Source organism: Caretta caretta, chromosome 9, assembly GCF_965140235.1.
Source record: "Caretta caretta isolate rCarCar2 chromosome 9, rCarCar1.hap1, whole genome shotgun sequence".
Lineage (NCBI taxonomy): Eukaryota > Metazoa > Chordata > Testudines > Cheloniidae > Caretta > Caretta caretta.
Genome location: NC_134214.1, coordinates 91,917,247 through 91,930,558, shown reverse-complemented (window position 1 = coordinate 91,930,558; position 13,312 = coordinate 91,917,247). Strand labels below are relative to the sequence as shown.

The following is a 13,312-nucleotide window of genomic DNA, read 5'->3' as shown; positions in this document are numbered from 1 at the left end:
TCTGTGCAAAAAATGTCTTCTGTGCAAATTGTTGTGCTGATGTGCAGATTTTTGTGCCTGCCGTGTTTTGCGTGTGCAGCGGGTTTGGGATTTGTGTGCACGCCCCCAGCTTAGAGGGAACAGTGGTCCCAGGCAGATGGGTGCTCTTCTGTCCCCCCCCTTTCCCCAGCTGGGATCAGTAACAGGAAGCGGGGAAGGCGGCGGAGAACCGGGGCGCTCTGTATCCGACTGGGGCCAGCCGGGTCAGCCACCTTCCCAGGCAGGGAAGGGCCCCGGGGCAGCCGCTGCTCGGGGCCGGGCTGGGAGCCCGTGGCCGGCGCGCACCGCTGGGAGCGCACCACTCCCTGAGGAGGCGCACGGGGGCGTGGCACCGGCGCTCCCCTGTCCCGGGCAGCCCCGCCGTTGCGCACGGGGAGAGCGGCGACTCCCCGAGGGGGGCGGACACCGCGCGGGGGGGGTGTCCCCGAGTGGCGGGGCCGCGCAGGAGACAGGCCGGGCTTGGCTTGACGGAGGTGGGTGTGTGCGAGCGCCCCGGGCGGCGTGGGGCCGGGGGGGGGCCGGAGGGGGGCAGGTGCCCGAGGCGAGGCGAGGCGGGGGGCGCCCTGGAGAGGTGGGGGGACCTCTTATTTGGCTGAGCGCTCTGCCGCCAGCGTCTTTGTCCGGAGCGGGAGCTGGCAGGGGAGGGAACGGGCCGGGGGGGGAGTGATGGCTCCTGGCTGATGGGGTGGGACTGGCAGCCAGAGAGGATCCGGCGGTGTCAGAGGCGGCGCTGCTCCCCGGGGAGGAGCCTGAATTTGGGGGCTGGAGGGGCACCCCTGGGAGCGCTGCGCATGGAGCTGCCGGACGGGAACGGGAGCTGCCGGGACTGCAGCCCGGGGGCTCGCCCGTCCGCCGGGGCCACCACCGCCTTGGCCGCGGTGATCATCTTCACCATCGTCGGGGACCTCGTGGGCAACGCGCTGGTGATCCTGTCCGTGCTGAGGAACAAGAAGCTCCGCAACGCCGGTGAGTTCCGCGGGGCGCTGGGGCGCACGGCGCTGCGCCTTCAGGTGCCAGGCCAGCCTGGGACTGGGGCTGCTCCGACCTCCGCGCGGGGCTGCCCCTCCAGTCCCGGGGCCCCAGGAGGAGGCACTCGGACCCCTCTCCCCCGGCTACGTGTGGGGAGCAAACTCCCGGAACCCCTGGGCCATCTGCCGGGGGGCCTGGCGGCTCCCAGTCTGGAGCTGCGGGGAGCCCGGGAGACGCGCGCTGGAACTTTGCGAACTCTTGCGCCGCGCCGAGCCCCGGGGTGTGCTCTGCGCCCCTGCACGGACGGAGCCGGGACTCAGCCAGGGGGGCGCTTGGCCGCAGGGAGCTGCCCGTGTTTCAGATCCACCCTGCGTCCCCGAGGCAGCAGGAGAATCCCAAGGGCAAGAGAAATCGTCTCACCCCAAGCCCGAGGCTGCTCCGCTTTGCAGCGGATGGGAGTTTGGGTACTGACTCCCCCACCGGAGCAGGACCGGCCCCTTCGCGCTGCAGGTTCTTTCCCCTTTGCCTTCACTGTGGCTATATTTTTGGGGCTGATGGCTCCCAGCTGTTACAGCTACCGAGCCCTCAACCAGCTCCGGGATTCCTCTGGGATCCTAAATGCGAGGGGCATTTAGGATTTAAAAATAAAATGGAAAGCGAAACAAAGCAGCAATTGTGCCCCATTGTAATCCAGCTGCAGGGTGATTATCTGCAATTAGAGGAACTGCAGAACTAAAATTTGACAATGAAGGGTATAATCAATTTCTTCCTTGGGATTATGGTTTTAATTGGGGAGCGAAACTAGTCCAAATCCTTTATTCTAATTAATACTCTGCATCTGCAATCTCTTCAAGTCACTGAGCACCACATTATTTCACTAAGATACAATCACACCAAACTTTCAGGGCTTTTTCCAAGTTGGCATAGCTCAATGTATCACTTTCCCTGACTTCCTATGTGCAAAGCTCAAAGTGTCTATTTAACATAATGACCTGATCCGGCTTCTAGTGAAGTCAGCTGGAGGAAAAGAAGCAGGATTGGGCCCTCACTTTGTGTGATATAAATATTAAATACTTGTCACTTGTAGCATTTTTCACCGGTACTCTTTAAAATGCCTTGCAAAGAATTTGCCTGTGACTATCCCAGGCTTCTTAGCTGATGAAAAGGAGATGGGGATCAAGGTAACACAGCTAGTTTGTGACAGTGGGGGAAATAAAACTCAGGAGTCCTGACTCTCTGCTCTGTGCCATTTCCATTAGACTGTGCTGCACCTGAGTTACAAACTTGCTTTTCTTTCTCATGTTGCGTTTTGTCTTCAAACGGCTCGGAACTTTTTTCCTTTCTGTCTCCCAGGGATAGCTGCAAACAAAGGACCCAGTCCTGCAGCTATAATTTTGGTAAAACTCTCATTAACTTGAATGGGAGTTGTCCAGGTTCCTTCCCCACTCTGAACTCTAGGGTACAGATGTGGGGACCTGCATGAAAACCCCCCTAAAGCTTATTTTTACTAGCTTAGGTTAAAACTTCCCCAAGGTACAAACTATTTTACCTTTTTTGCCCCTGGACTTTATTGCTGCCACCACCAAGCGTCTAACAAATATATAACAGGGAAAGAGCCTGCTTGGAAATGTCTTTCCCCCCCAAATCCTCCCCAAACCCTGCACCCCCTTTCCTGGGGAAGGCTTGATAAAAATCCTCACCAGTTTGCATCGGTGAACACAGACCCAAACCCTTGGATCTTAAGAACAATGAAAAAAGCAATCAGGTTCTTAAAAGAAGAATTTTAATTGAAGAAAAAGTAAAAGAATCACCTCTGTAAAATCAGGATGGTAAATACCTTACAGGGTAATCAGATTCAAAACACAGAGAATCCCTCTAGGCTAAACCTTAAGTTACAAAAAGACACAAAAACAGGAATATACATTCCATTCAGCACAACTTATTTTATTAGCCATTTAAACAAAACAGAATCTAACACATATCTAGCTAGATTACTTTCTAAGTTCTAAGACTCCATTCCTGTTCTGTTCCTGGCAAAAGCATCACACAGACAGACAGACCCTTTGTTTCCCCCCCCCCTCCAGATTTTAAAGTATCTTGTCTCCTCATTGGTCATTTTGGTCAGGTGCCAGTGAGGTTATCCTAGCTTCTTAACCCTTTACAGGTGAAAGGGTTTTTCCTCTGGCCAGGAGGGACTTTAAAGGTGTTTACCCTTCCATTTATATTTATGACAGGAGTCTTGCCTGAGAGAGAACTTCAAGATTGCTCTCAATATGAGCATGAACACATGCGATCTGGGAGGCTGGGGTGCAAAAAATTTGTCCGCTCACTGGATGCTTTCTCTATGGATTACCTGCACTGGACATCCGCCCCACACTTACAAAATAAGTTGTGACATAGCCTACCCCCTTTCCTTCTCACTGTAATAAGAACTCCCGGAAAACTCGTAGGGAAGGTGAAAAAACCCCACTCTGCCTAGATCAATCTGGTGGTGAGGGAAAAATTACTCCCCAGCCCCCACTAGAAAGGAGCGACTAGCGCGATACCCATGGCAGGTCCTAAGCAAACTTGCTAGTCGCCACCTTAAGGGGAGGGAGGGTTGGTGGGTGCTGCTTTGCCCACTGCATGGAGAAAGGGTGTCTAATGCCTGGGCTTGCCCCTTTTAAGGCCTTCTGCACTTACATTCCCAGGGGATGAGTTAGCACCACCCTCACCCCACTTTTCTGCAGCAGTTTCTGACCTCCTTCCCTCCCCCCACCCAAAGCACTGCTACCTTCCTCCAGCAAGCCCAGACAAAGTCAGCGTCCCCACCCCCTTCAGGTGCAGTGTGGTCATTTCCATGGTGATAGTCCCACTGTAGCCCTAACAGAGACCTCTAATCGTTATGAACTGAATATATTTAGACTGTGACAACTACAAAATAGTGACAAATGGTTCCACCAGCCTCTGGCAGGTGTGTGTTAAAAATTCTCTCTTGCACATTCCGTTGGCTTGATAACATTTGAGCTGAATGTGGATGAAAACTTTTGCTAAAGGAGCATGTTCTTCAGGCTGAAGCTCCAGTAGTACCCATCTCCAGCTTTCTTGAACACGCTAAAAAATAATAGGGCATAGAGCCTAGTCCTGGGTTCCTTGAAAACCCAAACCTTCCACTGGCATCCCGAGGAGCTTTTCATGTATGAGAATGCAGGATTGGGCCCAAGACTGTAAATAGCCGAACCATTGTTTTTATTAGCAATGAGAAGCAGGAAGAAATATAATAACACGTCACTTTAGTACTGCGACGTGGCAAGAGGGCCGAAAAGTGCACTGTGCGTTTGTATAAACAGTTCTGGCTATCTAGTGACAATGTATGAGTTTCTGGTAGGCACTGTGGATCTTTTATTCTTGCTTTATCCCCCAGGCGTTCTCAAAAACGTGGTTAGCCTGTTAACTGTTGCCCTGCCAGTATCTTTATATTAATTCAAGATTCACCTCATCTTAGTTTCTGAGCATATTTTCCTATTTTATTGCCAATAAGCAATTTTCTTTACCAGGGGCCCAGTCCTTCAGTTCTAACTCAGTCCTTAGCCTTACAACCTCCCCATCAATTTAAATAGCTGTTGTTCCTGGCAAGGACTGAGAACCTGATGCTGCAAAGACTTATATGAATAAGCCCTACTTATGTAGGAATTTGTAGGATCTGGCCCTAACGAGGGGCTGGAAGATCAGGTCTCTGATCCTCCCACAAATATATTCATTTATGTTCAAAGTTGGGGTTTAATGAAAAGAGTAGGTTGCAAATTAGCTAGACTTAAGGGTAGAGGGCTTATAAACTGAATTTGGTGGATGCCAGATATATTAGAACATAAGAGTGGCCATAATGGATCAGATCAATAGTCCCACTAGCCCAATATCCTGTCTTCCAACAGTAGCCAACATCAGATACTTCAGAGGGAGTAAATAGACCAGGGCAATTTATCAAGTGATTCATCAGGTGTCGTCCAATCCCAGCTTCTATCAGTCAGAGATTTAGGGACACCCAGCATGGGGTTGCGTCCCTGACCATCTTGGCTAACAGCTGTGGATGGACCTAGCCTCCATGAACTTATCTAATTCTTTTTTGAACCCTAGTTACATTTTTGGCTTTCACAACATCCCCTGGCAACGAGTTCTACAGTTGACTGTGTTGTGTGAAGAAATACTTCCTTTTCTTTGTTTTTAAACCTGCTGCCCATTAATTTCATTGGGTGACCCCTAGTTTGTGTGTTATGTGAAGGGGTAAATAACACTATCCTAATTCACTTTCTCCACACCATCTGTGATTTTTATAGACCAATATCTTATCTCCCCTTAGTCGTCTCTTTTCCAAGATGAAGAGTCCCAGTCTTTTTAATCTCTCCTCATAGGGCAGCGGTTCCCTAGCCCTAATCATTTTTGTTGCCCTTCTCTGAACGTTTCCCGGTTCTAATGTATCTTTTTTGAGATGGGGCAACCAGAACTGCATGCAGTTTTCAAGGTGTGGGTGCGCCATGGATTTATATAGTGGCATGATGATATTTACTGTCTTCTTATCTATCCCTAATATTCTGTTAGCTTTTTTTGACTGCTGCTGCACATTGAGTAGATGTTGGAATGATCCCTGATGACTCCAAGATCGGTCTTGAGTGGTAACAGCTAATTTAGACCCCATCATTTTGTGTGTATTGGTGGGATTAGATTTTCCAATGTGCATTACATTGAATTTCAGCTGCCATTTTGTTGCCCAGTCACCCAGTTTTGTGAAATCCCTTTGTAACTGTTCACAGTCTACTTTGGACTTAACGATCTTGAGTAGTTTTGTATCATGTTCTAACTTTGCCACCTCACAGATTACCCCTTTTCCCAGAACATTTATGAATATGTTGAACAGCACTGGTAAGTGTAGGTTCAGTAGCAAGGTCTCCATTGAAGTTGCTCGTATGTGGTGGTGGGAGCATTGGGTCTAAGAAGTACTGCTCAAGCGGGCAGCTCCTAGGGATATCCTAGAGCATAACCCAGTGTCAGGAATGAGAGCCAGCAACTGAGCCTGGGACTAGCTAGCTCAGTCTCCAGCCAGACCAATGAACACAGGTGAGCTCCAGCAGAACTGCCTGATTGGCTGGGGGGAACCAGCAGGTGTGCTCGGAAGCACACCAGCAGCAGGTTGTTGCTTGCTGATCCATGCTTAAGCCTCTTCCAGCGATTGCTTCTGTGTCTGTCTTGCTTCCAGCCTTGTTCCCTTGCCTGACTTCTGATTCTGGCTCTGACCCTTGGCTGTGTCTCCTGATTCCTGGCCCTGGCTCTAACCACTAGGAAGGACTCTGGCTGTAACCACTAGGTCAGACTACCCATATCCAGGTTGCTGACACCCAGCCGCTACTGGACACACACACCCTGGGCTAGATTATAATTTACAGTCTGCTCCGAGTTTGATCTAGTGTGCAGTTGCACCACCCCAGGAGCAGACCAGAGGCAAACTGTCACTCAGTCCCAGTTCCTCCCCTGGTGAAATATTTCATCCATTTCCTGAAGCTGCTTACTCCCTGCCTTTTCACCTGGCCAACTCCTCTGGACAGCAAGTTAGAGGGGCAGGGCAAAGCCAAGGCTCTTCCCACTGCCTGCCCCTCTCTGCTCCAGCCCTGCCCACTAACTAGGTAAGTTCATGGAGGATAGGTCCATCAATGGCTATTAGCCAGGATGGGCAGGGCTGGTGTCCCTACCCTCTGTTTGCCAGAAGCTGGGAATGAGTGACAGGGGATGGATCACTTGATGATTACCTGTTCTGTTCATTCCCTCTGGGGCACCTGGCACTGGCCACTGTCAGTAGACAGGATACTGGGCTAGATGGACCTTTGGTCTGACCCAGTCTGACCGTTCTTATGTTCTCACTCACAATGAGGTGCAGAGGATGAGAAGTTCCTGCTCTCGTGCCAACAGCAGTTGCCCAGTCTGTGCAGTAAAGGGGGACCCGCTTCGCTATGCAGGGAGTGAAGTCTTACAGTCGAGCCCTCTACCAGTGGTGTTTGAAAGATACATGTGTGACAACAAAAGGAGCTGCACCTGTTCACCGTGGTCCCTGACACACTAACGACCTCAACAAAGAGCTGATCAATATAGTTTATCCTATGACTCTTTTCTAGCAAATTCATGTTTTATTCTCTCTCCCCACTTCTGTATTTATAGTTACAAAAAAAATCACTATTATACACAGCAATGAATCTGTTTTTTTTTGTAGATAGTTTTTTTTTAATTCACATCTTAATTTGCTTAATTTCATGATTACTGCGTAATTCTCACTCACACCTTTGCATCTGCTGAGGCAGCATGCAAATTTTTAGACGGGAGCTAAAGACTCTTGGGAAACTTTGTTGGACTGTGTGTCTAGTGCTATTGCTGTCTGCTGAGTATATTAGCCTCATGGTCTATATTTGCAGCTCTCACTAACGCTACAGGCCATTGCAAATGTGACTTTCCCCCTCACGTGTATCCCTCATGCTTCACGACAGAATGTTTGTTTGAAATGAAGATAGAAGAAGAAATGTCAAGCGCTGCAGTGCACTGGTCCATTTCACTCTGGCTTTCTTTCTCTCTTCACTTATGTATCTTCCCCTTGTGTTGTGGGATGCTGATTGCCTTAGTTATGCAGTATCTGGCACAAAAAAACTCCACTCTCTTCAAAAGTACATGTACAAAAGTACATGCCCTTCCACTGACCTATGAATGATGTTTGGCTAAATGTGTATTTGAACATTCACCTTCGAATCTGGGCACAATAATTCCTCTCTGGCCTATCAGAAAAGGGAATGGCACAAGTGTGACAAATTTAGTTCTGCTCTGAAAATTGATCATAACAGTGGCAACAAGATTCCATTTTACTGTGTCTCAGTGATGCTAGATTGCACTTTCTTAGCTTCCTGGTAAAAAGGTGTTTTGGGGTTTATTTTTTCGAACTCTGAGAGCGAAGCTGTTCTTTCTGGCTCATGTTCCATCATCAGAATGAAAAGACGCTGCCTGTCTTAATGTCAGTGAAAGCTCATTGGGTCAAATGATCATTGGTGTAGCTCCAATTAAATGAACTAGTTCAACCAATTTTTAATCCATTTAATATGGGCCACGGTGACTTTTGTGTAGTGCTAGTTTTTCATTATCAGAATGTCATGTAAGATTAAGTCAAATACCTTACCGAAGTCTCAAAATATTTGGCAGTACAGTTGCCTTTTAATCAACCAAACTTGTAACCTCATTAAAAAAAAAATCATTTGTTTGACAAGACCCAATTTTCCATAAAACTATATTTATTGGCATTAATTCTGCTACCATCTTTTACTTCTTTGATAATTTCATCCCATATCAACCTTTTCATGATTTTGTGCGGAATCCGTGAGCTTATAGTTTCCTGGGTTACCACGGGCAGACACAGAATTGGATTCTGTATCTTCTCCAGAAGTTGGTCACCCTCATTCTTGTTTTGCTTTGTCCTCTTTCCTTTGCTAGAGCTAAGTCTGAACAGGAGCACTGAGGCCATTCCCATTGAGCTTTGTGGCTTGAGCCCAGCCCTACCAAGGCCTGGCCTACACTCAGCTTTTGTGTCAGTATAATTAGTTTGGATGGGATTGTGTGGGTTCTGTTTTTACAGATAGTTACATGGTAAGGTTTGTACCAGTGTATGCAGTAATACTGGTATAAGGCACCTTTATACTGGAGTAGCTTATTCCCCCTCATATATAGTAATAACTATACTGGTCTAAAGTGCCTTTTTTCCAATATAGCCGAGCATAACTTTGCCAGCATAAAGTGGTGCAACGTGTGTGGAGACAATATGCTGAGCCCACCTTCTGAGAGCTCTGGTTTTCTGTCAGATGCCAAGTATTCATCCCAGGCACTCAGCAATGCCTAGTTATCTTTGGCGTTTGAACATGCCTTTCCGCAAAGCATTCTTCTCGGTTTTTGAGGCTGATATTCATAATGCAAATCACAATGGATGTTTCTTTAAACAAGTAAAGTCTGAGAGGGTTGCCAGTCTCCACAATGCTGCCCTGTGCCAGCTGCTAAATTGTGCTTAGGAGTGAAACATTATGCCCTAGGGATAGGCAAACCAGCCTAGTCCTCTGTCTGTTCCCAAACTGAAATGATTCCAAGTGTTGTGCTGGATTCAGATCCTTGTGGATAGAGGAGCTTGTCTCTCTCTCACTCTGGATTTGACTCCTTCTCTTCCTCCGTGTGACTTGTCCACCTTTGTCGCACTTCATAATCTTCCAACATATCTTGTTTCCCTCTTCCTTCCTTTCTGCAGCAATGCAACAGGGCTTCCCATCTTTCCACCTAACCTACGTAGAGCATTACCGCTCCAATCCTCCGAGCCGCAAAAGGAGTTTGAGAGTCCCAGTCTTGCCCCTGAACAGACATCAGGAGCTGCTCAGTCTGGATATTTACTTCCAGTGTCGAGAGAGTTTCCTTTAATATATTAAAACCCAGAGTTCTTCCTGGGAATGTTCCACATGTTGAAACAGGGCCCCTGAGCAGGCAGACTTGCAGTGACACCTAAATGAAGGGGAAATTAATTTAAGGCATTTTTGTTTTGGGTCTTTTGAAATGTGTTCCCTTGTAATTGTGGGGATGGGCAAATAAAATGGGGTGCCCAGAGGCTGTGTTAGTGGGTCCCCAATTTGTAAAAGTGCCCGTTGTCTGAACTGTTCTCACCACCCTCCTCCCTTCATAAGAACAGAAGAATGGCCATACCGAGTCAGACCAGCAGTGCATCTAGGCCAGTATGAACCAACAATGGCCACTGCCAAGTGTGTCAGAGGGAATGAACAGAACAAGGCAATAACTGAATGATCCATCCTCTGTCATCCAGTCCCAGCTTCTGGCACTCAGAGGCTTAGGGATGACGCCCAGAGCATGGGGTTGCATCCCTGACCATATTGGCTTACGGCCACTGTTGGACCTATCCTTCCCACTTGTCTTTACTTCATGCTCTTTTCTTCCTAACATAATCCAGGCGTTGCTATTGTTTTTATGACCCGGCCACTCGCATCTCTTGTGAAAGATTTGCTTTCTGGATTCCTCCCCAGGGATTCTGATGGCCTTCCCACGCAAGAGCCCTTACTCTGAAAACCCTCTTTTAACAAGCCTGGTCTCTCTGTGTGTTCTATCAGTGATGGCTAGTCCCGTCCCAGGACCCATGGCAATTGAAGGGCTACTAATAAGGGCTGGGCTATGCTTTAGGCTTGTTGGGGAGGGAATGAGTACTTGGTGGATGCCCCAGCAAAGCCGTGAACTGTTCCCTTCCATTAACTGGCCTGTTAGCAATGGGCATGCTCCTCTGTGGAGGGTGCAAAATGAATGCAATGGGCTGAATGTAAATTCCTCTTGTACAAACACTCCTGCTCCTTAAAGCTGCTGATCTAGTTTTGAATGACTGAGGCGTTGCCTTCTGAGGGGCTTGGACTGAACATTTCAAATGGAAATCCTGTTTGTCGCATGAATGAACTTTGTGCTGAATCCCAGATCCACGCCTCCGCTGTGTCAACTTCATTTATTGTCCCCTAAGGAAGGCACAGCCTTTTTGGCAAACGATCTCTCCTCTTAGCCTGCTGGGTTTTCTTATGAAGCTCCACATGTGAAAGGAGAGCTTGGGCTTAGTGGGTGATGTGTAAGGGTTAGTTTGTCTTCTTCAACGCTTAGCCGAACAATCAGCTGGGGCGATCGTTCGCTATTTGGTTCATTCCTGCATGGCCGCAAGGGCTTGATAGCCTGAGAGTCCAACACTGGAATAGACTTAATAACCCACGTAATAGGGGTTCTGCCTCTGGGCTGCCTCCACCCCTCGGTTGTTGGAATTTTATCCCGGATGTTACAAGCCACCCGGAGAACGCTGGAACGTCTTGTGACAATGGCCCCAGTTGTCTGTAGACCGGAGCGACCATAAACATCTGCATTATAGATGAAGTCATTCCACTTTATGCCCAATATATGATGTTGGCATTTTGTGTGGAAAGCCTCCAGCTTTGCCCACTCTGAAAGGAGTAGTGTCCACGTTTCGCAGCCATAAAACAGTACGGGGAGGGCACAGCTCGAATAGATCCTGACCGTGGGTTAGTTTAGTTTAACTTATTCTCCTTTAGACCTGCTTCCTGCCCTGCTATCAATTATAAAGGCGCTTCAGAGGGTGTAACTACCACACAGAGTGGGACCTGGAAGAAGGGATGTATCTAAGTCGGACGGGGCTTCTCCTTTTCGCTCATTGAATCGTGATGATAAGTAGTTTCGCTGACCTCAAATGCTCAGATATCATGAGACTGTTTAAAAATCATGAAATATTGAGGTTTTTTAGGTTGCTTTTTGTTTCCAAGCCTGTAGGGTTCATGTTTTCATTTTTTTTCTTTGTAACCATGATGACTAGAAACTCTTGTTATGGAAGCTGGGAGTCCTGTGAATCACATGATTCCACCAGCTGGAGCTTTAAGAAAAATGCCCAATATTGCAAGACTCACAATCCAATGGCGAAAGCTGACAACTCTAAGTTCTAGACCTTTGTGATAGGCACTGTCCAACCTTAATAATCTGTGTAGGAGACTCTTGGAGTCTAATTTCTATCACCTTGCTCACTGCCTCTGTATTTGTCCCTGAATGCCTCATTGAGGATTTTATTTCTGCAGATATTTTCCTAGAAAGAATTACAAATTTAATCTTAATGGGGTAAGTTAATGCATTTAATGTAACTCTAGCTCAGATTTTAACAATTGGAGTACTGGTATGTATTTACACAGTGGGCAGGGTACTTGATGGATACAGCCTCTACTCCCAAGACCTTGCAGTCTGTGGCCCTGATCCTACAAAGGTACCTCACAATAGGTGGTGGCTGGCTGCCCTCTGCTCCTAGTGAAGTCAATGAGAGGATGTATTGAGTTCCTTGCTGATTTGGGCCCTGCCCTAGATGGTGCCCAGACACAAAGGGCCATTGGAAGGAAGACTGAGACAATTGTCACTTTAAATCCTTATTTGAGCTATTTATTTATTTACTAAAACAGGGCCAGTACCTGCTCTTGGATACAACATAATCAGACAAATCTAGTTTCCAACAAGCTGTATTAAATGGCTCTGAAAAAGGCCAGAAGCATGTATAACAAGGATGCATTGGCTAGTGCCTGCTCAGTTACAGAGGCTTAACCGACTGACATATGTTACAATCTGTCCTGCAGATGCGCGTCTCTGGGTTAGTCGGATTAAATAATTCTGACCTCAGAGTTATCAGTTACTTGGTTTGTAGTGCATTCAGTCCAGTTAACTCTAGCGAATCCAAGCCGAATAATCCTTGGGTAAAGTAATGGGGAGGAAACAAACCATAAAGCGAAGATATTTAACCTGCCATATTAACTTTCTGTTCTTTGTTACTCGAGGGTTTTTTTTTTTTTAAATGTATTTCATAGAGTGGGAGGGAAAATGGTGGGAGTAACATTTGCTGTTGGAAATGTAACTAAGTCTAGACCCAAGAGAGGTTACAGAACAACCTCCAAGAATGAAAGCAACTCTGCTTCTGAATGCAAGGGGCCTCTATTGCAGGGTCACCTGGATGTTGACATTATTCACCCTGCTTGGGCATGTTGCCTGAGTCTGTTGCACAAATGGCATTTTGAAGTGTTTTTGCTGCTGCCTGAGGCAGATCACTCCAGGGGGAAGGCATAGGGAACTATACAGAAAGGGGAAGAGAAAGGCATATTGCATTACTCTAAAGCTTCTGTTTCAGGGTTTAAGCCCATCTGTAACTATTGGAGATAAAGATTAGAGTTGTGAAAGGGTGTAGGTGGGAAATCCGATCATCACACATCTGCGTACTGTGCCGTTCTTGCACGTTCTTCTGAAGCTTCTTCTGGACACTGTGTTAGGCTCCAGGTCTGAGCTAGTATGGTAATTCCTAGCCTTTAAAAGTCTCGTCCTAGTTCTGTAGAACATACCCATTACACACGGGCTATGGGGTCCAAATTGGAAATCCCAGTGTTTCTTTTTCTGGAAAACTTTGAAATGGCCTTATTGAACCATTCTGTTTTGATGATGCTCCAAAATATTAAATATCTATACAGAATACATCAGAACAAAACGAGTAAGGAAAATGAAATTCTCCATCTCAAATTGTTTTGGAACTTTTCCATTACATTTTATCAAAATTGACATGTTCCGGCAAAACACTTCAGGTTTGACTAAGTAGCATTTTCTGATGGGAAAACTGTTTCACCAGATTTTTCCACCAGCTCTGCTAGGGAGCATTTGAAAGCTTCCAGTCCCTACCTTGAGAAGCTGAGCC

The 13,312-nt window shown here is 47.2% G+C and overlaps 1 protein-coding gene across 1 annotated transcript in view; it reads left to right on the top strand.

The window, feature by feature from the left end:
- The first annotated feature begins 774 nt into the window (after positions 1-774).
- Positions 775-13,312, top strand: part of GPR50 (G protein-coupled receptor 50) — a 74,683-nt gene continuing 62,145 nt past the window's right edge. The window contains exon 1 of the mRNA XM_048865081.2: positions 775-1,005. Coding sequence (XP_048721038.2) covers positions 831-1,005 — 175 coding nt within the window. The 5' untranslated portion in view covers positions 775-830. The remainder of the gene's footprint in view (positions 1,006-13,312) is intronic.